Source organism: Anas platyrhynchos, chromosome 3 (genome assembly GCF_047663525.1).
Source record: "Anas platyrhynchos isolate ZD024472 breed Pekin duck chromosome 3, IASCAAS_PekinDuck_T2T, whole genome shotgun sequence".
NCBI classification, from domain to species: Eukaryota; Metazoa; Chordata; class Aves; order Anseriformes; family Anatidae; genus Anas; species Anas platyrhynchos.
The window spans coordinates 87,672,688-87,697,824 of NC_092589.1; the positions used below are offsets into that span (position 1 = coordinate 87,672,688).

General features: G+C 36.9%; 1 protein-coding gene across 7 annotated transcripts in view; it reads right to left on the reverse strand.

The window, feature by feature from the left end:
• Window positions 1–309: 309 nt before the first annotated feature.
• SENP6 (SUMO specific peptidase 6) overlaps window positions 310–25,137 on the reverse strand; it is a 92,466-nt gene continuing 67,638 nt past the window's right edge. For all 7 annotated transcript variants that reach the window (XM_038176186.2, XM_072036263.1, XM_072036262.1 and 4 more), the window contains 12 exons: window positions 22,549–22,728; window positions 19,382–19,608; window positions 18,681–18,787; window positions 18,464–18,580; window positions 17,497–17,619; window positions 17,152–17,244; window positions 11,406–11,839; window positions 8,315–8,418; window positions 6,122–6,210; window positions 3,877–3,945; window positions 3,647–3,797; window positions 310–1,501 (listed from right to left, as the gene is read on the reverse strand). In XM_038176186.2, the coding sequence (XP_038032114.2) occupies window positions 1,292–1,501; window positions 3,647–3,797; window positions 3,877–3,945; window positions 6,122–6,210; window positions 8,315–8,418; window positions 11,406–11,839; window positions 17,152–17,244; window positions 17,497–17,619; window positions 18,464–18,580; window positions 18,681–18,787; window positions 19,382–19,608; window positions 22,549–22,728 (1,904 nt within the window). In that variant the 3' untranslated portion in view covers window positions 310–1,291. The remainder of the gene's footprint in view (window positions 1,502–3,646; window positions 3,798–3,876; window positions 3,946–6,121; window positions 6,211–8,314; window positions 8,419–11,405; window positions 11,840–17,151; window positions 17,245–17,496; window positions 17,620–18,463; window positions 18,581–18,680; window positions 18,788–19,381; window positions 19,609–22,548; window positions 22,729–25,137) is intronic.

Genomic DNA, 25,137 nt, shown 5'->3' on the forward strand with positions numbered 1-25,137 from the left:
CTGCAAGGAGGGACAGAAAATCCCCTTGGTTCCCTGAGAGACTTCCTCCCAGGGAGAGACAGCTTCTGGATCCCTTCAAAGATATCCATACTAGCAGTGGACTGGATATATATATCCTTGCAAAAAACATTTATAATTTTCCTCATTTGAATACCAAAGCCTTTCTAACAAGGATGCTTGCACTGTAAGCAACAATGGCATTTTAAACTATTTTAAAAATCAAAATATATTGGAAATACCCAAACAAATCCCAGCATTAGTCTGATGCTACCTAAAGCCAAGAACAAACAAGCAAGCAATGAACACTGATATTTTGTAGGTTTTTTTCTTTTTTTTTTTTTGCATGGATATTACAAAAAATAGTAATCATACACTTTTTTTAAATGTTCATTACTTAGATAAAGCACATATGAATGTAACATTCAGAATTGTAACATAGAAAATGTAATGTGGGCAATCTGCTATTCCAAGTACACTTACCAAAATACAATTTTATAATGAAGAAAGTCTCAAAATACACCTGTACAACAATTGGGATCCACAAAATATGATTTAATAGTATCACTCAAGATCACTTCATTGAAACCACTTTTATAATACTGCTTGAATAGTAATCTCTGGTCAAAGAGCATTCTCCTCCTTTCTCTAGCCCGTCCCACTAAAGCAAGTGTGGAATTTTAATTGCAATGCATATCTTTTAAAACCCCAAATCTGAAGCAGTCCTATTAACTATTACACTGCCTACACTTAGATACTGTGAGGATGGGAATCACCCTCTCTGAGGCCATGGTACACTGAGACACTTACCCATATTATTGTTTGTAGCGCAAGCAGAATAATCTTGTAAAGGGCAACTAAATAGGGTCAAAATATGAATTAAGTATCTTACTACCAAATCATTCCCTATGTGTTACTTAAGCCTGTAACATTACAGCTTTACTGAAAAAGAAAAAGTTAACCATTTTATCCTATAAATATTTTCTTTATTTGCTTTATGTTTAGAAGTTGCTATTTAAGTTCTATTAACAGAAATACATAACAAAAGCTCCCTACCAAGTGGAAAAAAAGTAATTACAAATGCTGAAAAAGTTGGCCTCATTAACATATGTACAGACTTGCTTACTTAATACACATCTTTGTGGGAATTAAATCTTTTTATGACACACATTTATACAGGCATTGAACATTCCCAAGTAACTTTGAGCAGAGAATACGCCAAATCTTTAGTTTGGGCAGACAAAATGTATATTTCAGTTTTGATTGTGGAGCTAACATGCAACAGATACAACATTCAGTCTGAGCCACTGTTGATAAGTTGTTCTGTTTTTTCCTGCAAAGATCTTTCTGCTGAACTTGGGTCCTTTTGTCCCTTCTTGTCTTTGCTCTGCTGTTCCTGCAGCTTCAGGATTATTTTTCGTATTTCTTCTCTTTTGGTTTTCATTCTTGGGCGTGGAAACCAGTCTGTTAAGTTCATTGGTAGCTCAAAACTCAGAATGGGATTCTGAAAAGAAAGTTGATTTGGACATTACAGTAGGGAGTTATAACGTAAAGGACTGGGGAGAACTGTAGTGGAAAACATGCATTCTTCCCTGGCTCATCCCTCAGCGTGAAACAAAATTTCTACTGTTTATATCTTTTGTACATGTAGAATTAACGTCAAATAGATCAAGCTTTGCTATGAATATCACACATCCACACCACAGTTCTGGTTATACGAGTGTCCAAATAATCTACTCAGACTGCTATATTGTGTAGGCAAACTATTTGAATTAATTTGTGTGATAGACATCGTACTAATTAAGAGGTAAAAGATAAATAGATACAAGATACAGGGTTTTTTGTTCTCTTTTCTTTTGGAAAAAAAAAAGGGTGGCTAGAATCAAGACCAGATTCCTAATGAGCTCTAGTCCGGTTCTTCTGAATACCTGTGGGACCACAACAAACCAGGAAATTGAGCTTTACATTCCACTCTTAAAAGCAGGGCCTGTGAAGAGCACCTGGCTGCCTGCCGGCCCTTTCTGTGTGCTTACCTCCCGTTTTCCTGCCAGAGGTCACTTACCCGGAGAACTAGCAGGAGGGCTGCGGTGAGGCACAACCACTGCGCCCCGACCCATCAGCACAGCCTGCGGCACGGCGCTTTCTCTCAGCGAGCCCCTCCTGCCTGCCCCATCACCACAGGGACAGCCAGGGGCGGCCATGGCGGCAGCCCGGCCACGGCCCCAGGCGCCCTCCGGTGGCCGAGCCGATGGGGCCCAGCAGGCACCTGCTGTCCTGTTACGCCAGATACCTCGTCAAGCGAGCCTTGGTTTTAAGAAAGACCTACACGACATGGCTTTGATGCTTATTATTAAAAGAAGACGCTTGAAATAAACCCACAAAGCAGAAGATGTGACTGAACAGCCCTACCCATGCAACTAACCATACTCTCCAGGTCAGCTGGTACAGCTGCCAGGACAACTGAGACTTGGTAGCATCTTTCAGACACATTAGCAGCTGCAATGGATTAGCTCAATAGCTGTGAGATATTTTAGTACTGTGCCGCTAGCCCAGGTTTTACTTTCCCACTAGCGTCACCTCTGAGAATACCCTGCGATTTTTTACCAGGCACATCTACGCCCCACTCCTGCTCCCTGGCAGGCAAAGCTGTGGGGCCAGCCAAGACGAGGGATCCAGCCTGCCATAATTCTGTCTGCGGGCACTTGGCAAGAACCAAGGGGTAAGGTCCTTAGAACGTGGCTGCTCCACACTCCCCCACGTACAGAACAAAAAGCTCTCTAGGATGGTTCTAAGCTCTGAAAAGCAAAAGCTAATTAATTAATAAAAAGTGTTTTAAGGCACATTGAATGTTTGGCCTTCATTTTGCATGAATACACTCTTCTAAAGCCTTACTGCTATCACATAAGGTATGAACGAGGGGAGGGTTGAGCAATGGAGAAGGAATCACCAGCTTTCTCAGGAGATTGGTAGTCACAGGACAGCTCAGCAACAGTGCTCTAAAGCACTCCAGACTGTAAAAAGAGTCTACACCCCATACAGGTAACATCTCACTTTACCATTTCTCCTCCCAACCCAGACCTGAGGGTGTTCCATCCTCCCCTTCTGAAAGGAGCCTTAACTTGAAGGCCAAGACAGTTAAAGGAAATAAAAATTCAACTATTTTCTTCAATGGAATTAAGATTTGGCTTCTAGCTATAATGATTTTACTTACATGTTATAATGAAAGCTTAAGAAGTCTAAATTAGCTGTGTTGTATTAATGAATTTATTCACGGTCACATTTCTTAGGGGAAAAAGAACAAGCTTTTATAGTACCACGTCTTTGGTTTAGATTTTGAACTCAAATTTGAACTCTTACTGGGTAATTTTAAAGGCCATGCACTGTAACAACACAAAGCTTTTCTCAGTAATTTCTCAGAAAATTCCATGGCTTCTGGTATCTGGTACCCATGTGTACCAGATATTAAAATATTGGCCATTAGTTTATTTTCCAGGAAGTATTCATTATTATCTGTGAGAACATATAAATTTGTTTCTAATGCATCATCTAATGAATAGCTGTAAAAGCTAAAAGAGCCTTTTATAATTGCAGCACACACTTGATCGCTGCAGGAGACAAAACAAATAGTTACACAAATAGGTATACATACCTCAAAAAAGCTCTCCACATACTGCAGTATGTACACTCCACAATCACTGAAGTTGTTCTGTTGTGGCACTTTTGGGTTGGAACCTTTCATGACTTCTTTGGAAAAGCTTCTTTTATTGCCCTTCCTGACTTCCCATTCTACTTCTAAGTATCTACGATAAAAGACCATGAAAATTAAAATATTGTTTTTCACTTGCAGAATTTTGCAAAAATTACAGTTATGAAACTTACTCCCTTAGTGTTTTCACAACATTTGACCGTGAAGGGCCTCTCAGGGAGTCCATAAGCAAAATGCAGGGCCTGTAAGAGAACATAATTTTAAAGTACAGAGTCTTTTACAACAGCTTAGAAAATACATTACAAAGCTAGCGATTTGTGGGATGACCTTGAACAAAAGTAGATCAGTACTATAACATTTTTACCAGTGCTGCTATAATCCCCTAACTGGGATAGCTAAATACAAAGTTATCTTAAATTTAACCACACACTAAGTACAGAGAACTCCAGTACTACAGTTTCTAAGTGCATTCTGTCAGACTGAAACCATTTGTTACAGGCAAAATCTAGTTACCTAAAAGCCCCCCAGGTGTCCAGTGCTATTTTAGATGCACAAGGTATCTGGGACACCTGCAAGAGACTGGAAAGTAAGGCACAGAGCCCACAAACATCCTCCTGGAGAAACATCTGGAGGACAGATAGGGCAGTCCACGGCACCTAAAAATACACTAGATTTTGTATGTTCAAGAAGTGGTCCCAACTGCTGAATCTGAAATCTATCATTCAATCTAGAGGCTACTGTCATAGCAGGAAGTATAAATGTAACAATTATATATAATTATATCAGCTGCCTTACAGGCAACAGCTGGATTTATCCACTGGAGCCAACTCATTCCAGAGTTCAGAATCTCAGCATTGTTAAGATATAAGGTGTACCTTGAGGGACAAATAAGCTACAGACTACTTATCACAAAGCTCTACCTTTTTTCGCCTAATAATAATACACGCATGCATTCACACAAGATGTTCTTTGTAACTGGAAACTAGCAAATTCAGACTAATTATATGCATGAATTTATAAATAGGTTTGGTTTGTATGTGTAAATTAACTTACATGTATGCAACTTTTGAGGCACAAGTATATTATTACTTGAACAATGATTGCTTTAATTTATACTTGTTTTTATTTTTGATTGAAAGAGAGCTATTATTTAAATAAGCAGTAGTCTCAAAACACACAATCCAGTACTTCTTTTTTTTTGTTTTGGAAAGGAGGAGTAGAATTGACTTTCCTTTCTCATACAGAAATAATTTTAATACTTTATTGTTATCATAGTTTCAAGTGCCCTTAATGATTTTTGATACCCGTGTCAAAGATCTTATGAAGTTTCATATTCAGATTAAAATAACGACTGGAGAGAAGTATTACATACAGATAATCTATCATCAGCATGAGAAAAATTTAAGTTATAATTAGAAGTCCATAGCACTACCAAATATTCCTAAATCTCACAGTACAGATGGATTTTTACACCTTCATGACAATGCATCAAGGATACTACCTACGTATTTCATATAATGTATAAATACATAATTTTATCCTGCACTGTAAGAAAAAACACTTATGAAAACCATTACCATTCTAGCAAGCATTACATTCACAAAGAAAAATGTGAGAATGGATAAACAAAATGTGGTAAAATATAAAGAAAACTCTAAAGACAACAATATTAGTGACAATAGTTCTGGACTTGGAATAACGCTTCTGGTCACATCAAAATGCAGGCAACTGAAGTCAGTGTTCATTAATAAATCACTTGTGTTTCCAAAATCCAAAAACATTTTAAAGATATTTCAAATGAAAAACAGGTTATGAAAAAAGTAGATGAAAGACCCTGTAATTGAACTCAATGCTGTGAAGCATTCTCATTAGAGAAAAGATTAACCAAGAAACAGGGAGAGACAATAAAAACAACTCAAATACATTTAAATCAGGCATGGCAACAGTTAAAAATGATCCCATTTTCCTGTAATAATTTGACTGACTACAAAGGTTTCATTTAATATTAACTTAACTACATGTTTAATTTGAAGAAATTATTCTGCCTTTTAATATAAAAGGATACATTTAAATGTGCTTCTGCAACCTTCTTTCTGTAGGAATCTAAGCACAAGATATGAACATACAGCCTTATTTGAAGAAATAATCTTCTGTTACTTGAAGAAGTACATAGGCTTAACAGAAGCCAACAAGGTATTATTTTACCAGTAGTTTCATTTGCTAAATTTTCTGATTACTGAAGATGATGGTACTACATAATATAGAAGGCTCCCTCAAACACAAATACACAGGCTAAACTGTTTGAAGAAATGTGTATGACCATTTCCCACAATTACTGTCTTAAAATTTCATACACTCCCATGAAATTTTCATTTCCCAAACTGTATTGATATCAATTTCAACTGTTTCACTACTTACTGTTTGCAGATAGTAGGCTTCAGGTGCCACTGTCCCATTTCTGAATTACAGTTATCATCTAAAAGGCCACCATCATCACTACTGTCTTCCTACAAAAGCAACACGTTTACAGGTGTTTAGAAGTTCACATTTTTAAATAGATGCAAGAGGAATTATTGCTATACTTTCTATTTTTATTCAAGACCAATAACATCAAGTTTAATAAAGAAGTGTTAACTTTTTTCATCTACAACCATTCACTGTTTGTATTAACAACTTTTAGTCTCACACTGTTTCTCAAATCCACGCTGGGAAGACATGGAGTGAATGGTGCTGTTATATTTAATGACCACTGAAACTAGAATTAAAAAAAAAAAAACAAACACAAATGAAACAAACAAAAAGCACTGACATTTTCTAAGTGTTTCTGGCCTAAAAGAGGTGCATCTCCCTGCAGGTTATAATACAAATTGTATTGTCTCTTCCTACTGATTACTAGAAACTTCTTCAGCATATTGCATCTATGTTATCTTCTAGAGGAAATGAGACAGTATCTGCAAAATCTGCAGTGAACTCAGGAGGAAAGCTTGATCCTTACTCCAGAATCCACCAACTTGGTTCTTTGAGCAAGGGAAACCTAAAGGCAAATTGACATGATTTTACATATTGCAAAAACTAACCCACCACAAGCCTGGGAATATTCTTTAAACTTTTGATTTCAGTAATCATTGCTATGAAGGATACGGAAGATTCATCAGCAAGAACACTAGGTTCTTGTACCTAAAAGGAAACCAGTGATCCATGATTTCTCACACGGCTATGGAGTTAGCTATTACTACCCCAGACCACTGCATTACAGGGAAATATATGCTTTCCAAAAACAGGAACCAAGAAATCAGCATGATTTGAGCACTTGCGTACAAATCATACAGGATCCTGTACACAGGATCCTATGACTAAAATCCTCCTGTTACACCATTAAGATTTTATCGTGTCTTCTACACGATACCTAATACACCTGCTTCTGCTGCAGCCTCAACATCATTTTTGGCAGACATGAAAGTACACTCAGCCTGTCATGGTCTACCATTTCTATACTTGCTTTGTGTGTTCTAGAAGGTATCAGTAACAGCTTCCGCCTGAGCCAAGTTCTAAGCTACACTGCAAGCGAGGAACTTGGCATCTTTTCCTCCCCGCAAAGAACACAGGCGACCATGAGCTTTCTTCACTGCCTTCTGTTACCAAGTACAGAAAGGCACTTCATGGGGATAGAATCAAAGACTACTTATTTGGACAAGTGACATGACAGCAGGTGGGTTGAGTCTGAAAGCACAGATAGGTTTCAACAAAAAGTGACCATTTTTACGTTGTGCACATAGACACACACACTATTTGGAAGACATCACAAATAGCTGCAGACTTTGCAAAATAACTGCTTTGTCTGGACTCAAAGGTGAAGAACGGATAAATTCTGGACTGTACATTTGAAAGCCTTTGATTCTTTGTTTCAGACAACTTAGAGTCATATACCCAGAACAATGAACACAGGAAGACCAATTAAGAACTGTTTGACTTCTAACTTGCTCACACTGAACTTCCACTGCAGAAGCAACAGGGCTATGAGATCACGCTGTTACACTCAGAAGTGAATCAGTGAAGGACAACGAATGATCAGAGACTTCCCACATCTCTGCAATCTAAAACTCTTGAACTTGAAGAACACCACTTGATTATAAACCCACATTGTTTAAATGTGACTAGGAAAAACAATGACTAAATGCAACAAAAGAGTTAACACCTACTTATAAACGCATCTGTTTACACAAAAAAATGTAGCTTAAATCAGAGTAACTTGCTCTAGGGTCTACTAGGTAAACATGGGGGTTGGGGAGATTAGAGAGTGTTGCTGATTTTCAGAGTTTACAATAAAATCATTGGAAAATATTGTCATAATGCACAGGACTCACACAACATGAAATGCAGGATCAGAACAGCACTTTCCTGTTGAACAGTTTAATGAACATATGTTCTATCCTCTCCTGTTTGCTAGTTTCCAAATTTTGTAAGGTAAACAGTGTTTTGGATTTGACATTTGTAAAATTAATTAGCTTTAGACAATGTACATTTACAATGTATGTAAAAGCTTTTAAACAACCCATTGAAAATGAAACAAAACAGTCTGCCTTTCCCAGATAAAATTGCTAAATACTTTACCTGGTTATCTTGGTCTTCCGAAAAATCTATTAACTCATCTTCATTCAGTTTACTGCCATCAGCTGAGTCTTCACTGTAGTTTAGCCTGATTTTGTGCAATCCATCTGTATCAATCACAGACAGTAATATTTAAACATCAAATGCTACATATCATTGAAGACCAAACTAATTTTAAGTACCTGAGATTTTCTAAGAGTTCCTCACAATAACTTCTCTACAGCTGACAAACAGTATTTTATTCATGTAAATAATAAACCCAAAGGGAAAAGTTTATTCTAAATAATACAGCAAAGATTATTCCTTATTTTGTGAAATGCTTAAAAAGTTGTAATAACCTAGACTAAAATACACCATGAAATTACCACTGTAGTTCCATAAGGCCTTTACAACAATAATTGGCACTGCCACCAAAAGAGGAAGTTTCATTCTGTCCCTATGTAGTTCTCCTTGCTTTTGACACAAAATATATCCACACACAGTGGACCAGACCGAGAAAGTCAGCCAAAAGCTTAGTATTTTTAATTTGAATCAGTTCCTTGATCAGATTTGCTGTGCAGTTTTATTATGACTTCTGCTGGTAAAACAGAACATGCTGCTAGGGAGGGCAAAATCAGCTCTTCTGGGAGCAACAGATTAGAAATGTTTGTGAAACTTCACTGTTTGCTACATAAAAAGAATGTATCTGAAAATTCACTCCCCACATATTTACATACACCTTTATATATTTACTCACATGGGAAACTATCAGAAAATATAAAGAACAATTAATGTTATCACTAAACCTGTGAAGGACGCAGACAAACAGCTACAGGCTCATTAGTCCTCCTATACTACCATGCAAGTCTTCAGAACAGCTTTTGAAGGGAAAAGTAATTAACTATGTGAAAATAAATGATAAACATATAACTCATGCTAGCAGAACTTGGTAACTTCCTAAGAAAACTTTCCTTAGGAAAAGGCTGTATAGTATATCTAAACAAACACAAAAATGAAAATGTTGGTTCTGGTGCCAGTGAAGGACCTATTAGTTACCAAAGCAACCCAGGATTTTTCTGCAAGAACAGTAAATAGGGCAAAGAACTAGCTAACAAAGTCAAAGGAGATCTGCATTTGAAGTTGAACTAACAGTCTGGAATGAGGTTACCAGGGGATTTCCATAGGGACAAACTTGGGAATTAATCTTACTTGGTGTCTTTGAAAAGACCTCAGCAAAGAAAGTAGGCCACACTCGTGTGGCTTACTGCTGACAGTCTTAAAAAATAAGAATTGGTATCAAGAATAATCACAGATCATACAAGAAGAACTGGATGACCTTCCTACAATAGAAGTGGGGGATTAGTTAAATAATAAAAAATATGTATTTTGGATGATCTCTTCAAAGTTATTTTTGCATCAACTTCTACTAATATATGAGTCCAACACCACAAATTCGTTTGAGATCAAGACATCTGTGTTAAAGCTCCCATGTATAGTAGGCACCTAGGGTCTCACAACACACAGTGAAGACCTTAATCAGAGCAGAGAGCAACTCAACTGAACAACTCACTTACAGTTCACTGACTGTACTATGAAAGGGGCAGCTGCTGCCTTTTGAGGTATCTTCAGATAGCTAGCACATAGCTTTAGCAGTCAAGAGTTAAGATCCACATCCTTCTAGAGTAATAGCTGAAGACTGGACAGAATACTGAAGGCCCGCATCCCCATCTTCCATCTGATATAAATGGGAGTTCAGGTTTGTAGTGCATCTAAATTTCATTGCTGTACTGTCAATTTTGAATTGAATCTCTCTCTTAAACCTGGACTGGGACCATTACGAACGTCTGCACTGATCACAGGGTGCATCATCTGCCATAGCTGAGCAACAAAGTCTGAGCGTTTCAGTTTTTGACAGAAGGACCATCGGCCAGCCACCAATACAGTGCAGCCATTAAAAAGAAAGAAATGCTATCCTAGCAAAAATGTATTTCATAAAGAATGTCCTCACTAATTACAGACAAAAAACAATAGTGGCATCCAAGACAGGTGAGACCATATACAGCAGCAATATCAGACTGCGATAATCGTGTACAGAATGAAAAAAAAATCAATCCAAACAACAACTCCCCACCTATCTCCCTGTAAGAACAAAACAGAGCTGCTAGTAGTGACAATGTTACCACAAAAGAAGAATAAACTAGCCAGGAATAAATTTGGACTAGAAAGTGGGAAATGGTTTACACCCAAAGATACTGCATGTAATGGCCTGCAGTATACAGATTAGACCATTTGATTAATAGTCTTTTCAGACCTTGTACTATACACGACACAATTATTTACTATGTGTAAATTAAGTCAGTAGGAATGTTATCAGTGCCTGACACAGAAGTTTTCTCGCGACCAGCTGTTTTGTACTCTATGCCTCAAGGGAAAACAAACTGTGAGCAGAGAAAACAATCTTTTCCCAATTCCTTCATTTGTCTTCAAAATTATGTCAGCTCCTTTGTTCACTTTTGTACAAGTGCTATTCCAGATGACTAAAACTACTGGTATCAGCCTCCACAAAAGTGATGCATGGAGGAAGCCTCTCTAAATGTAACATGGAAATCACGACTGATTTTTTTTTTTTTTTGGTTGTTTTCTTCTCAGCCTTTTTACATGCCTTCTAACAGAACATTCAAGAACTTGTTGAAGTGAAACTTCAAAGTCTAGAAGACAATGGAATTAAACTTTCTCATGATCTTAATTCAGCTGCCCCATGCATATACATTTTGAGGGTTCATGGTCAAAGGATCAGCAACTACTATTCTTTCCCTAACAATTCCAGTCTCATCTGATGCAAATTAAGTGACATTTAGAAAATGATTGTGTGTGAGAAAGCATAATGCGACTGACAAATTTGTCAGATTTGGGTAAACTGTTTTCTCTCCAGTCTCATGTGATGAGAGATGAACACAAAAACTTCTTACACAATGGCTGTAAATTACTTACATTGCCAGCCTTCAAATGTGAGCCACAAACTACTCAATTTTCAACGTTTACACAATTGCAAATGTAGTAACAGATGTGAAGCTTCCAAATTTACATTAAAATGTGTGTTTTTACAATTACATACCCATAGATTGGCTAGCAGTTGTGAATTCACCCTGTATACCGTTTTCATCTGGAGTCCTATGGTCAAGTTTATGGCATGCTGATTCCACAGTGTTAGGTTCTTCCACATCACTGTCTATTTGACTTAATTTTTTGAAACCACTTTTTCCCCTACAAGGACTTCTTCTACAACATGAAGACTCACTGTCCTCTGTTTCAGTGTTTGGGTCAATTAAAGCTGTATTATACTTTTTGGTCAATGTCTTCTTTGCTGTGGACATGGAAGGCGAGTTTTGGGTATCGAACTCATTTGGCAAAGGAGATGGTGTGTTGCTTTCTCCATCTGAAGAGGAAGATTTTGTCTGTGTTGCAGCACTTTCATGATAGTGAGGATTTGGTTCATATTTGGGTTTTTCTAGACCAGGAAAACAGATGACAGCCAAAAACCAGTGGGCACTGCAAAGGAAAAAAATATATTAATAACCAGCAATTACATTAATATTCAGTGTTAAACTTGAGGTTGGTAAAAGCAAACAAAAACTCTGTGCACATACGTGCACACAAAACTGAAACATGTTCCCCATAATCAACAGACTATAATAGCTGTTCACTTTCCTGTGCAAGTTTTACTTGAACATTAAGTTTTCTTTAAAGGGAGGATCATTCCATGCCAGCAGTCACCAACAAATGTATTACCACGATGCAGTTAGTTGAGAACAGGTGCTGTCTAAATATTATTTCAATTTGTTCACAGTTTATACATCATTTTCCTCCTTTGAATTAAAGCTTAATTCTTTTAAAATGCTTTCTTTATCATAGCATTATTTAGAGATTGTAGAGTTCATGTTTTATGACTGTATTAAGTTTTCTAGAAATTCACCACTGACAGTAAAAGTAGTTAGGTCAATGGTACAACTGAGTTGCCCGAATTCTTCCACCCGTAAGATCTTCTAGTTTTATATGACACTTCCCATTTTAAAAACAATCCTGCCAGCAGTGAAGAAAAAGGGGGAGAAAAGAATGCATGTAATGCTATCAACCACAACCCTGTTATCTTACTCACCCTTCACAGAACTCTAAGGAAGGAAATTGACATTCTAACCCTTTCAGGATCAAAATCAGTCATATCCCCCAACCCAAATGAAGATAGGAAGTTTTGCCCCAGCTTCCTCCTCATCCTCTTGCCACTTCAGACTTGACTTGCCACTCAATCAGAAATGGAACAGCAGGTAATTCAGGTATTGTGGCATTGCAAGTAAATATATACTGACCCTATTAAGAAAATTTCTGAAGGTCCTCTAATTTCCTACAGCACATAACAAAACAGAACCGAGTTATGTATTATGCAGATAAAGCCACGTTTCAATATGCTTTAGAAAAATTAAAAAGCAGTAGCTAAAATGCACATCTGACCTATTAAAAAATTAGATGATTATGAGTCTAAATTCCATCAAAAGTCAATGGTAATGCAAGTAAATAGCTTTTGAAAGCAACACATGAAGTATTGAGGCATTTTGTCTTGAATGATTCACCACACCTAGTAAATGAATTTTTTAAGTATTGCCAAACCTTAGAATTTGGGCATATCCTATTATAAGATATGCTTTATGTACCAGATATGTAAATAGAGTAGCAAATTAACCTGGATTTGGAAAGAAAATAGCTTGCAACTTTTAAAGGAACAAGCTATTTCCACTAGAGACTTGAACAAAAATATACTCTCCAAAATACTGATGGTCAATTCAGCCATTCTGTTCTTAAATTAGTTCTCCCCTAGAGTCACCCTGGCCACCTCCACTTACTGCAGTTCTTTGAACTTCTCAGGTGAACCTACATTCCTTGAACTAATGGTTGTGGGAGAGTCTACAAGACTTTCTAGAAGTAGATTTCTAGAAATTTCTAGTAGATTTCTACTTTCTAGAAGAAGATTCTAGAAGTTAAGCAACTCCAAAAAAAGCATTTCTAGCATGCTGCTTTAAAACAAATGCCAGAATAAACAGCTATGCCTGTCCTAAGAGAAAGAAAACCTTGTTCTAAGCAGCACAAGAGAAATGCTACCGAGACGAACCATTAGCAGCATTCCTATGATGTGAGAGAAGCTCTCAAGTTTTCTCAAATCCTAGAATAACTTGTCTCATGGACTACTTAATTCAAGACACAAAAGAAAAAGAATCTGAGATGGGTTCTCAACCACTAATTTACCAGAGACTCAGGTTTGAGACAGTTTATGAATGGTAATGGATGCAGACCTTTCACTGGAAGCAAAGAAACTCTTCCATACCTTTGATGAGATGTATTACTCAGAAAAAGTTCTGTTTGCAAGAACTAGTTACCAGCATTAAAACAGGTGACAAAATCCTGAAAAAATACCTGCAGTGCTGCTATGTGTTGAGTCACAAGCACTAGGAAACACTAGACAACTACCCTAGCCAAAGCATACTCACAGTCAAGGCTGCATGTGAGTTACATAGTCACAATCTATCAAGACAAGGAATAAACTGATGGAAGAATTATTAAACCATATTAGGTTGCACATACAGATGGCCTGGCAAAGGCACGTTGAAAAAATTCTGAAAACGTGGTTGTCCAAAAATACACGGAATGGCACATGATTTGTGTCTGCACACCACTGGCTCTCCATCTTCATCACTGATTCTCCATGCTCCTGGTGTATTTGTTAATGCCTAGAAGCTATGAGGCAATAACTGGATGCCCAAAAACAAAAAAAAACAAAAACCAACACGAAAAAAACTAGGCAGCTAACCATCCAGCAGCTGGAAGTTTTATTCTACTGAACATGCAGCATCTGAACGTGTCCATTTGTGTCAACACAAAGTGTGATAGTTCTGATTTTGCAAGGAAGAGAAGCATGGGGAAACTGCGTAACACAAAAGAAGTCACACAAGGGAGCTTCTGAAAAACCTGCAGCTTAGCGAAGACATTAGGTCCCAGCCCACAGCCTTCATCTTAAGACATGCAAATCTGAAAGACTGCAAACTAAGAATGCAACTAATATACAAATCAACAACACGAGTGTATTAAAAACGTTCTTTTGCAACATTTTTGTGGTTTTACACAAAAGCAAGGTTTCTCAGTTCAGTCCTATTAACAGATAAAGTCCAGGAGCAATATATTTTATTACACATATACACAGCAACAGAATGCTACATGAGACTGTAACTTAAACACAGGGTCTATACCACATTTGCTAACCAGATCAGAAATTCTTCATATTTTGCCAGTTAAACTACAGAAACCTAGAAGAAGCAAAAACCAACACTGCTATTTATTGCCTCTTTTGTTACCAGTATATTTAATCCTAAAAATAAAATGTTCTGTATCAGAGAAGCTATGATACACCTGAAGCGGCATTTAAGTAAATAAAGATAAAACAGGATTTACAAGTCAATTCAACATAAATGGCTATGTATCAAAGTAAGTAAGATGTTTGCAATGAAGTAACCAGCTTTAATGAAATCTTGAAATATTTTTTGACCTGAAAACTAAGCTGACTCCAGCTCTCTACTCCTGAGCAGCACTGAAGCACAAGAAGATATGGAAAAGAGCAGTCAAATATACAGTAACCTAGTAAAATATTGCTGTTCTTCTGTGTCATGGTAATATATGAAAGGAGACAAAACTTATCAAGTGAAGAGCTCTGCTATTCGGATACATGCTTAGTAGCCTTCATACTTGCTGCTTTTTTGTTTCCCGTCCCAAACAGCTCCCTGACTATTTCTCTGTACTGCAATACCAATTAACAATCATTCATAAAGGAAGTATTTCACTGCTGAATCATTGTTTCTTTCCTAAATCAGCTCCCTCCCCAGGAAAAGTTTGGCATCTTTTTCCTCAAAACTGAGTGCAGGGTTTTGGGGGATGGGAAAGTGACATGTTTGAGAGGAGATAAAATAGCAATGTGCATCCAAGAAAATAGTAGCTGCTAATAAGAATAAATTAAAATTGAAAAGGTAATATGGAAGATTTAAGTTTTTGTTACCAGAAGGCAGGTCAAAAACAAAACAAAAACACAAGAAAAACACCACTTTCTTATATACTTGTTTGTTTTTTTTTATGCTCTGCAACGTTCTTACAGTACCTTTGTATTAGCACTTCAGTTTGGATCAGGAAACTGCTTTTGAAATGAATGTCCTTATTGTCACCACTTAACCAAGTTTCAGTTGACAGTGCAAGACAGTTCCAAAATGTGTGAACAGGATTATTTCCAGATGCAACTAACCTTAAAGATGTACTCCAAGAGTACACCTGTGATGCTGAAATCAAGAGTCCACAAGACCAACCTACTCCAAAGTAAAATCCTTAAAACACAAATCCTCAAAAACAGCGTTTACTTCATGCCTCCAGTACAAGCTGAAAGGTCACCTGTATGAGCTGCACTACTACTGAGGTAGACATAGCTTTAGTTCCTTAACAGTAAATGAACAAGACAGTGAAAACTCCTATGTGCTAAGTTAATATCAACATAACTGATTCTCATAAAACCACAGAACTATTACTTTTCCTTATCAGGTGACTTCTGCAAAATCCCACTCTGGAATTCGCAGCATGAGCTGTGTCATTTCTCCAACACATAGCCAATTATTAGGAAGCACGGCCCAGTGTGGATCTGTGACTGACACAAGAGGAAGATGGGAAGGATAATATATAATAAGCTCTAAGGCAACTGAAATTTAAATGACAGACTCTTCAAATTTCTGGTACTTAAAGCTTCAGAAGGAGAGATGGTAAGGATTAAATTTGCAGTAGATAGGAGGAATGTCACATCTCTAGTCATTTTCATCATGTGAGGATTGTCTCTCTTCCTATCGCTGTATAGAAGTCATAGCTTCTCAAAATCCAATCTTAGTGTTTGTGAACAGCTTTTTAAGAGATTTACTTGTGATTTTGTAACAAAGAAAGATCCTTGGTGAGTTGCATCAAAAATGCCTCTTTACAGCTCACCTCAAAATTCAGAAATTTTTCCTCCGAATGTGCAATAGCATGGTATCTAGGTAAGTTTCATTGAAAAGCTTTTAATTAAAAATATATTCTTTGAATTTGCATAAGATCAGTTTGTTTTGCCTATGAAAACATCAGTTACAATTCTGTGTGTCCTTTTTAAAATGGATTTTTATTAAATATCTTTAAAATGCAAGAATTCAACTTTCCTAAATATTTTGGCTTCAAGACTGCTTGGATTCATTTCATGAAATGAAGAGGTGTGTTTGTGACAACTTGCCCTGATGTCAAAGAAAGCAAGCATCATTAACAGTCCTTAACAATTATTAGAATGCAAACAGTCTGCTTCCTTACTCAAGGAAAACATCAGGACAAAGGGATATAAAGGAAAAGAATAAAAAACCCTAATACAGGGCTCTAGAAATTTTAAATTATAGTTTTGTCCAATAGGATTATTTTACCTAGAGGATGATGTTAACAATACCAAAGAGATCTAATTAGAGGAAGTAAAGACTGAAAACAAATTCAAAAGTTACTGACAACAGTTTAGAAGAATGAATGCCAAAGAAATAGAGAAAAGCCTGGAAACAGTATTCAGATAAGTTAATTTTTGCTTAGTCTTTGTATTGCCAAATATTTCTTATCCTACTGCAGTGTGTCACATTAAGATTTTGGTTTTATCACTGTAAAGAGATATTTATTCTCTCCATTACGAATTTCAAGTCACACTACAACATAACTTTCTATTTTAGAACTACAAAGCTTAAGCTTTTAGCACATATATCCAGTAGTATGGTATGGTTACTTACGCTTCATTAAGAGGAACAAAAATGAAATCTTTCTCAAAAATGTCAACGTGACGTGTCCATGTTTTTACTCGCCCATGTCGTTTTTGTTGTATTCTGCAAGAAGAAAGCCAAATGTGATTTGTAGGGTGATTTATTTTAATTGAAAGACTGCCTTTCCATGTATTTTCACATTAACAGTTTCTTAGGATTTTTAAGACATATTCTATATTTGATATAGGTGTGGATGTTTCCTAGAGTTCTGCTGGCATCATACTGTCAGTAAGGATTTTATCTCTGTAACACTTATGTTCTTGTAATATTCCTTGTATTCAGCTCTTGATAATACGGACTTATCAACGGACTTACGAGAGATTTGAAGTTTCATGAATATTTCTTCTTTCTCTTTGATTAAGGCGTTTATAGAAGAATGAACTGAACACATGTATTCTATCAGCATCTTCTTTTTTTAGTTTTTCAAGTACCAAATACCTAATTAGTTTAAAACAAAATGAAAAAGTCATAGAGGTGTTAATTCAAAAGTATTTACGAGTACAAAAGTTCTGCCAACACTAGTACCACCCCCACCAAATTATTGCAGCCTCTCATTAAACTGAAATAGCTGTAACACTATCAGGGCTAACTAATCACTGGAACTCATTAATCCAGTATCTGTGTCAGTATTTAAAGGTATTAAGTGATATGCTCAAGCAACAAGTTGTTCTGCTGCTGCTCTGTTTATTTTTATATTATGTCAGGTAAACAATTTTTCAATGAGTTTCATATATAGGAAAGACACATTTTTAGATTGAGATACTAAACCTCCAAACACTCCCCAGACTTGTGTACTAGTTTTCTTTTCACCTCTTAAGTATTTCAATATACGGAAAATTACACACACACAGCCCTTACGCATAGCATAAACACAGCAAGCATATAACAATTTAATATGCTTCTAACATCTGTGGCATCAGTGACACCAGAACACTAATTTATCTATTATGTTAATCGAAGCAAATGAGGTTCTAAGGAACACAAGTACTCTGGAAAAAAAATAATTGAACTTAAAAAGGTGTTTTTTCTTCTATAGTTCAATTTCCTTTTCAGATACAAAGAGATTTTAAGGAACCTTTTTTCCGAGTGAGAACGTCACCTTCAAAACCAGGACAGAATATGAACCAGAATTTCTTGCAAAAACACAAAACAATCCTTGAAGTTAGAATTACAGGTAGCTGGAGACCAAGTGTTATCAAATGACCTATGAAGTGTTAATGTCAGAATTTTTCAAGTTTCAAGGTAAAAGAACACTAGAAACAGGTTTGAAATAAAAACTTACTTTAAATAAAAATCAATAATAACATCATTTAAAAATTCTCCTTCATTTAGGCAATGGAGGTCTTCATTGGTCACAGAAATGCCACCTTTAGCTGGTGGAGGTGGATAAACTATCAACCTGAAACAAAAAAATACATTTAATAATAAATATGAAATGCAAAATAATAATAATAATCATCATCAGAAAAATGATGACTGGGCGAAGAAAAATATCTTACTTTTCTATGGGACCAATAAATACTGTATGTGGTTCTCCAATTTCTTCTTCATCATCAAAGTATAACTGTTTATTTCGCTGCTGCACTTTGGACTCAGAAGAAACAACCTTATAAGAATGAAGTCAATGTTATCAATTGTGTACTGTGCTCACTTTTATCAAAAAGACAGTAAAGCTTTGAAAATCCACAGATGTAAAATTCATTGCTTTTGATAAGGACTTCAATTTTCTTTTCCTTTCCTAGTTCATTTATTACAGTAATGTCTGTATTCATTTCTTGCAGAACCACAAAACTCTCAAATTCTTTAAGAGGTAGTTTTGTTTAAAAAAAGCATTAATTAAATTTAACTACAGCACTATAACTTCTCATTTGAAACATCAAAATTTCACCAGTAGATGAACTTGGAAACAATTATGTTGTCTAAGTATACTACAAACTTATCATCCCTTAATCATTTTAAATGACATTATTTGTGGACCAGTGTACAAACTTATAAAAAAGTAAACATGCTAAAAAGTATCATGAATGTAGTTTTCCAGAGCCTCATACCCCTTGATGGACTTGTCTGAGAATCCTTATTATAAAGCCAGCAGAAGTTGTTAGATTTTTTTTTTTTGTTTAGTGACTAGCACACTATCTTTAGCATATTTCTAATCCAAATAATATAATGACTTTGTTCTAAAACAGAAAAAAATAATTACAGTTTTAATTTTGTTTTCCCTGTGAGAAGGGCTTCCTTTAGAATTCTCTTCCAAGCACTTAGTAAATGCAACAAGTCTGCCATTAGCTTCTTCAAAGGAAATTCTCACGAAGAAGTCAGAAATATTATTTCTAATGCCAATGTCAGTAATTATTTTTTCAAATATTGAATTTGCATGAGGATCAAGGCCAGTTTCAAAAATCAGAATTATATACTGTTCTTCTTGACCTAAAACAAAGCAGAGAAAAAAATATTCATTTAGTTACACAATAAAATGCCACATTTATAAACAAATTTCGAAGAACCATGGGCCAACACATATATGCTTTCCCCTGACAATACACACTTATTCAGACAGATAGACGGAGCAACTACCAATCCCTTCTACCTACATTTGCAAGAAGTGTACACTCAACTTCTGCCTTTAGGAAAATGAAGTATTATACCTTGTACATAAAGCACATACTAAATGCAAAGCTAAAACTTTTAGAACTAAGAACTTCTCTGCTTACTGCCAATAAGATGCTTTTAACAATCCTTCTTTTTCTTATTACAGTTCTATGCTGCCGTGTCAATACATTTGCAGAAATTACACATTCAGCATAATTTCCTGTCCATACAGGGAAACCGCATGCACTGACTTTTCCTAGATCAACAGTGTAAGAAGTCCAGAGGAGGTCTCTCAAAAATCAGATACCTTCATCAATGGAAATGTATTAGGAAAAGAAGTATTTTAAGAATGTAGGTGGGCTTTTGTGGCCTCAATGATCATTATAAGAATGGTTTGCAAAAAGACAGAGACTGAGCACAAAATACATAGAACTGAATAGAAATGTAGTCATTTCAGGGATATTTTTAAATATTAAATATTTATCCATCGACTTAGTCCCCTATACAGTATTTTATTTTAGAAAATGTTCTGCCTGTTTTTCTCCTGCTTTCTGATAGTTATAATGCAAAAGAGGAAGGGGTGTGTGTGGGAGTGAGGGAGAGAACCAAGACAACATATACTGAATTAAAGGAGAAACAGTGTATTAAATTAATTAAAGGAGAAACAGAGACCCCATGATTCAGGGGGATAGATTCATGGTCCTACCTGATCCAGAAGGCCATGCTCTAACATGTTACTGCTTTTGAAAATTTTACACATGGAGGTTATTACAGTATGCAAGCCCAGACGTCCTCAGCCTTTTAGTTAAATAGATCATAATCATATTTACAAGGGTACCCAGCACTGACATCTATGTCAGGTCTTTCAGACAACAGATTCTCAGAAATAGTGACAGGTTGAAAAAAAAAATCTACTTTAACTGAGGGTAGCATGCAAGTTGGGTACAGAACTTAAATCCACTGCTTAGAAAAATAAATTGAGAAGAAAACAAAACAAAAATAAAAGCTGTATTTTTGAGAGGGTCTTCCAAGACTTAGATGGAAAAATAAACATGGTGCTTTTTTCAGTAGTGGATACAGAACTGTATGCTGCACACTACTAGCACAAAGTTCTAATAAAATTACACTTTCTTATGCTAGACACATATGATTTGAGTACATAAAATGTACAAAAGCTTGGGATGGCGATTTCACAAAAGAAACACTTATTTTTCTCTGATCAGATTTTGGTTACCATAGCAACAGAAATCTCTTAAGGTTCTTTGATTCACGGGCAACCAGTTTTCCTTTTTAAGAAGTATGAATCTTAACAAGGAAAGGAATTTAAGATGTCCCTCTGATCAAAATCTTCAACCCCTGCCGCAGAAGGGATCTCATCACCTACAAGAGACTAACCTGGCTTTCAGGCCCTGTAACATATATGAACCAAAACCTCTCTACCCCAGGCGAATATTATAGGAACGAAACACTATCCCACTCTCTCTCTCATGCTCTTTTGGTACAGTGGCTTAGCTTCAACATGTTAGCCTTGCCTACACCTTCACTAGGAAGTTAGGGAACGTGAGTTGGATCAATCAGCTGTTGTATAAATACTACCTCCTCACACTATCCAAACAATAAAAGAGGCAGTAATGCCCTAAGAAGAATGACTTAGGCACCCAGGTATAGGACTAACATTCAGGCTGCAGATTCCAGTCTCATGTAGCAGGCTAACTCAGAGCTGCAGGGACCTGTTTGGTAAGAGACGAGTTTCAGACACACACGCAACCCTTTCCTGTTCTTAACTAAGCATGCTACCTGGTGTGAAAATAGTCCCTTACCAGCCTACCTCCAAATTCACTAAATACAGAATTCAGATGTCTAACTGAGCTTTGGGAACTAGGCACCTACACAATGTTGCTTACACAACTATGAATTCAATCTTAAAGTAATTACATTGCTTGGAAAGCAAATAGCAACTGTGTTATCATAAGGCATTCATAAATATCAAGGACTATAAAGCAGTTGGGTGCAAAAACTAGCTCAGAGCCACAGTCTCACAGGACAAAAGGTTTGTGGTGGTAGAGGGAGAAAGGCTGAGAGATGTGGAAAGGGAAGGATTTCTTTCCCAGGTCCCTCAGGAAGCTTTTCCTTTGTTCACTTGCAAACACCTGTGTTTGCCTGCTGTCACAATCCCTGCTACCAGGATTGTTTCTGGCATCCCCTTACATATGCTCTCTTACTATTTTTGTAGCTGTAAGGAGTGTTACAATTCCTACTTTTATAAAGGTGGATGAGGCTATTCTAACTATATTCTGTCTTGGGAACACACAATAATGAGACTGTTGAAGGCATTCTTCTTCCATTTGAATGTATCATGCATGTATTAAGCTGAGTGCGAGTATAACCACAAAAGTTAACCTAAAGAAAAGGCTATTTAAGGGGAAAAGGACTGTAAGCTAATTAAAAAATAGAGTGTATATTAACATGCTAGACCTTTGAGGAAAACGATATTGAAATTAAATTAATTTAAAGATACATGAAAACAATCCACTTCTTTTCCAAGCAGATATTTGTCTATATGAGAATATCACTACAATCATATGGGGAAAAATAATACACAAACCCACACAAGTTTCTACTCAGACTGAGGCCTGTAAGCAGAACAGAACAGAAAGCAGAGGTAAGTATACCAAAAGCAGTCATAAAAATATGAAGGCCCATATAAAAAAGTTACAGCATTACAAATACATGCCCCTATACAAATGAGAAATAGTTTATTATAATTGATTTACTTACTGTCTCCTTTGCATTCGTACCAGACATTATCTTTACTCATTTTCAGCTGGTCTCTGAGGCTACTACAGGTTGATGGTACTGTTTGTAGAAAAACTACTGGCAATTTTCTTACACTACACCATTCACATTTGGTAAGTTCTGAAGTTTTCAGGTTGATCTCCCGAGTATCACTGTCCGATTCTAGAAGAAAATCATGAAAAATATATAAAAACCTGGTCAAAATATATAGATTTCTCTTATAATTCCCCCCTAGATTTTAACAAGAATTCAGAGCATGATCATTGACTTTCAAATGAAGTTTTAATTTCTTCTTATCCACTTTAATTTAGTCCTTATTCCACATAAAAACAGTATCTCCAGAATCATTTAAATTTTCAAATATTGCTATGACACCTTTTATAACAGGTTTGTAAAGTTGCTTCAAAGATTTATCTTTGTCCAATTTCCTTATGAAAAATAAAACGAAAATAATAAAATACGTGCAGAGAAATAATCTGATTGCCCGTGGAAATAAAGTCCTGCTCTCAACTTATCACTTAAAAAAGAGAAATGCAGCTATGCAGTAAGTTTTTAACACATCTGATGCTGCAAATGCCAATGCTGAGTATTTTGTGGGTTTTACTGAATTATAAAAATGGAAGGAAAAATACAGGAAGTCAGAATTCCTTCAACCTTTTTTCTTCACCAAAATCAAAGCCAGGATTTTTTTCTAGATCAGAAAAGTAGTTAATGGGAGTCACTTAAAGCTTTAGTTAGTGGCAGCTTCTACCGTTCCATCACATGGTTAACGGCAACCTCTACCCGAGTAACTATATTCCCTTACAGAGAGAAAAAAACCTAGAGAGGATGGAAGGAAAAATAGAACCAACATCAATTCCTTCTAATAAACACCAGTGCAACAAGGTCACACTCCTCTTCCTTCCCTAATAAAAAAGGGAAGAGACACAGCAGGGAACTCCTGAATAAACTAAGACCTTTCTTAATTTCTTGTAAGTATTTTATGACCCAACAGATGGTGAGTAAAAATTAGTTAAATGGTTACAATCTAAAAGGCTTAATTTGCATCACACTGAATAAAGTGCATAAAACCAGATTCCTCTTTTTTATTTTGTTAAAGACATACAATTTCTTTCTACCTTACCATTATCAACAATTCTTACTAATTATTAGTGACAGGCATCTGAACTCTTTCCCTATCCTTATTTTGGTGTTTGAGCAGCCAATGTCCAGCAGCAGCCCCCTACATCCTCCCTTCATGCTGGCAACTGAATCCATTCTCCCATACTGGGTAGAAAGGGAGCCTGCAGCTCAGACAAAGCAGTTACCCACACCAAAGTATTCGGTGCAGACTGCAAGTGGTGGCTCCTACAGCTACTGCTGAGCAAAGCAGCTCCCCTTTCCTTCTAAACCTTCTCCTACCGCACTAGCTGGAGAAGCAGCAGCCCAGCTCTGGGTCAGACTGCAGCAACCACATTTCATTCAAGATGACCGGGTGAGATTTATTGCTCCTAACAGTACTTTTTCATCTCATCATGTAAAGAGCAGCAGAAATGGGTCCTACATGGATCTAATTAGTCCATTTCCTTGTACCGACTCTCCTTCATCTCCCTGGAGACTAACATATGAGACAATCAAGCTAGCAGATAAATGAAGCCTTATCACAGAATCCCCAAATAGTCAAGGTTGGAAGGGACCTCTGGAGGTCGTCTGGTCCAACTCCACTTGATCAAGCAGGGACACCTGAAGCTGCTTGCCCAGGACCAGGTCCCTCCACTACCTCTCTGGGCAACCTGTTCCAGGGCTCAGTCACTCTCAGGGAACAGAAATGTTTCCTGAACCTCCCGTGTTTCAATGTGCATCCACTGCCTCTTCTCCTGGCACTGGGCACCACTGAAAAGAGCCCGGCTCCATCCTCTCAGCATCCTCCCTTCAGGTATTTATTAGACATTGATAAGATCCCCCTGCACTTTCTTTTCTTCCAGGCTAACAGTCCCAGCTCTCAGCCTTTTCTCAAGGCAGAGATGTTACAGTAACTTTATCATCTTGGTGGCCCTTCACTGGACTCCCTTAAGTCTGTCCATGTCTCTTTTGTTTTGAGGAGCCCAGAACTACACACACCACTGCAGGTGGGACCTTACCAGTGCTAAGTAGAGGGGAAGGATCACCTCTCTTAACTGGCTGGCAATACTTTGCTTAATGCAGCCCAGGATGCCATTAGCTTTCTTTCCTGCAAAGGCACATTGTTGTCTCATGGTCAACTTGGTGTCCACCAGGACACCCAGGTCCGTTTCTGCCACGCTGTTTTCCAGCTGGGTGGCCACCAGCATGAACTGGTGCCTGAGGTTGTTGCTCCCCATTGTGCCAGTCTTTAAATTTCTCCTTGTTGAGCTTGGTGAGGTTCCTATCAGCCCATTTTTCCAGCTTGCTGAGCCTCCCTGGATAAATGACTGTAAGGAATTCTCTTTTCCTCTCTCTTTTTAGAAAACAACAAAATAACTTTCTAAGATTGTGCCTCTTCCTGTAATACCTCTTCCTCTGTAGTAATAGTTCAGTTTTCTCTTTCCTCAACACACACACTTTCCTTAATGA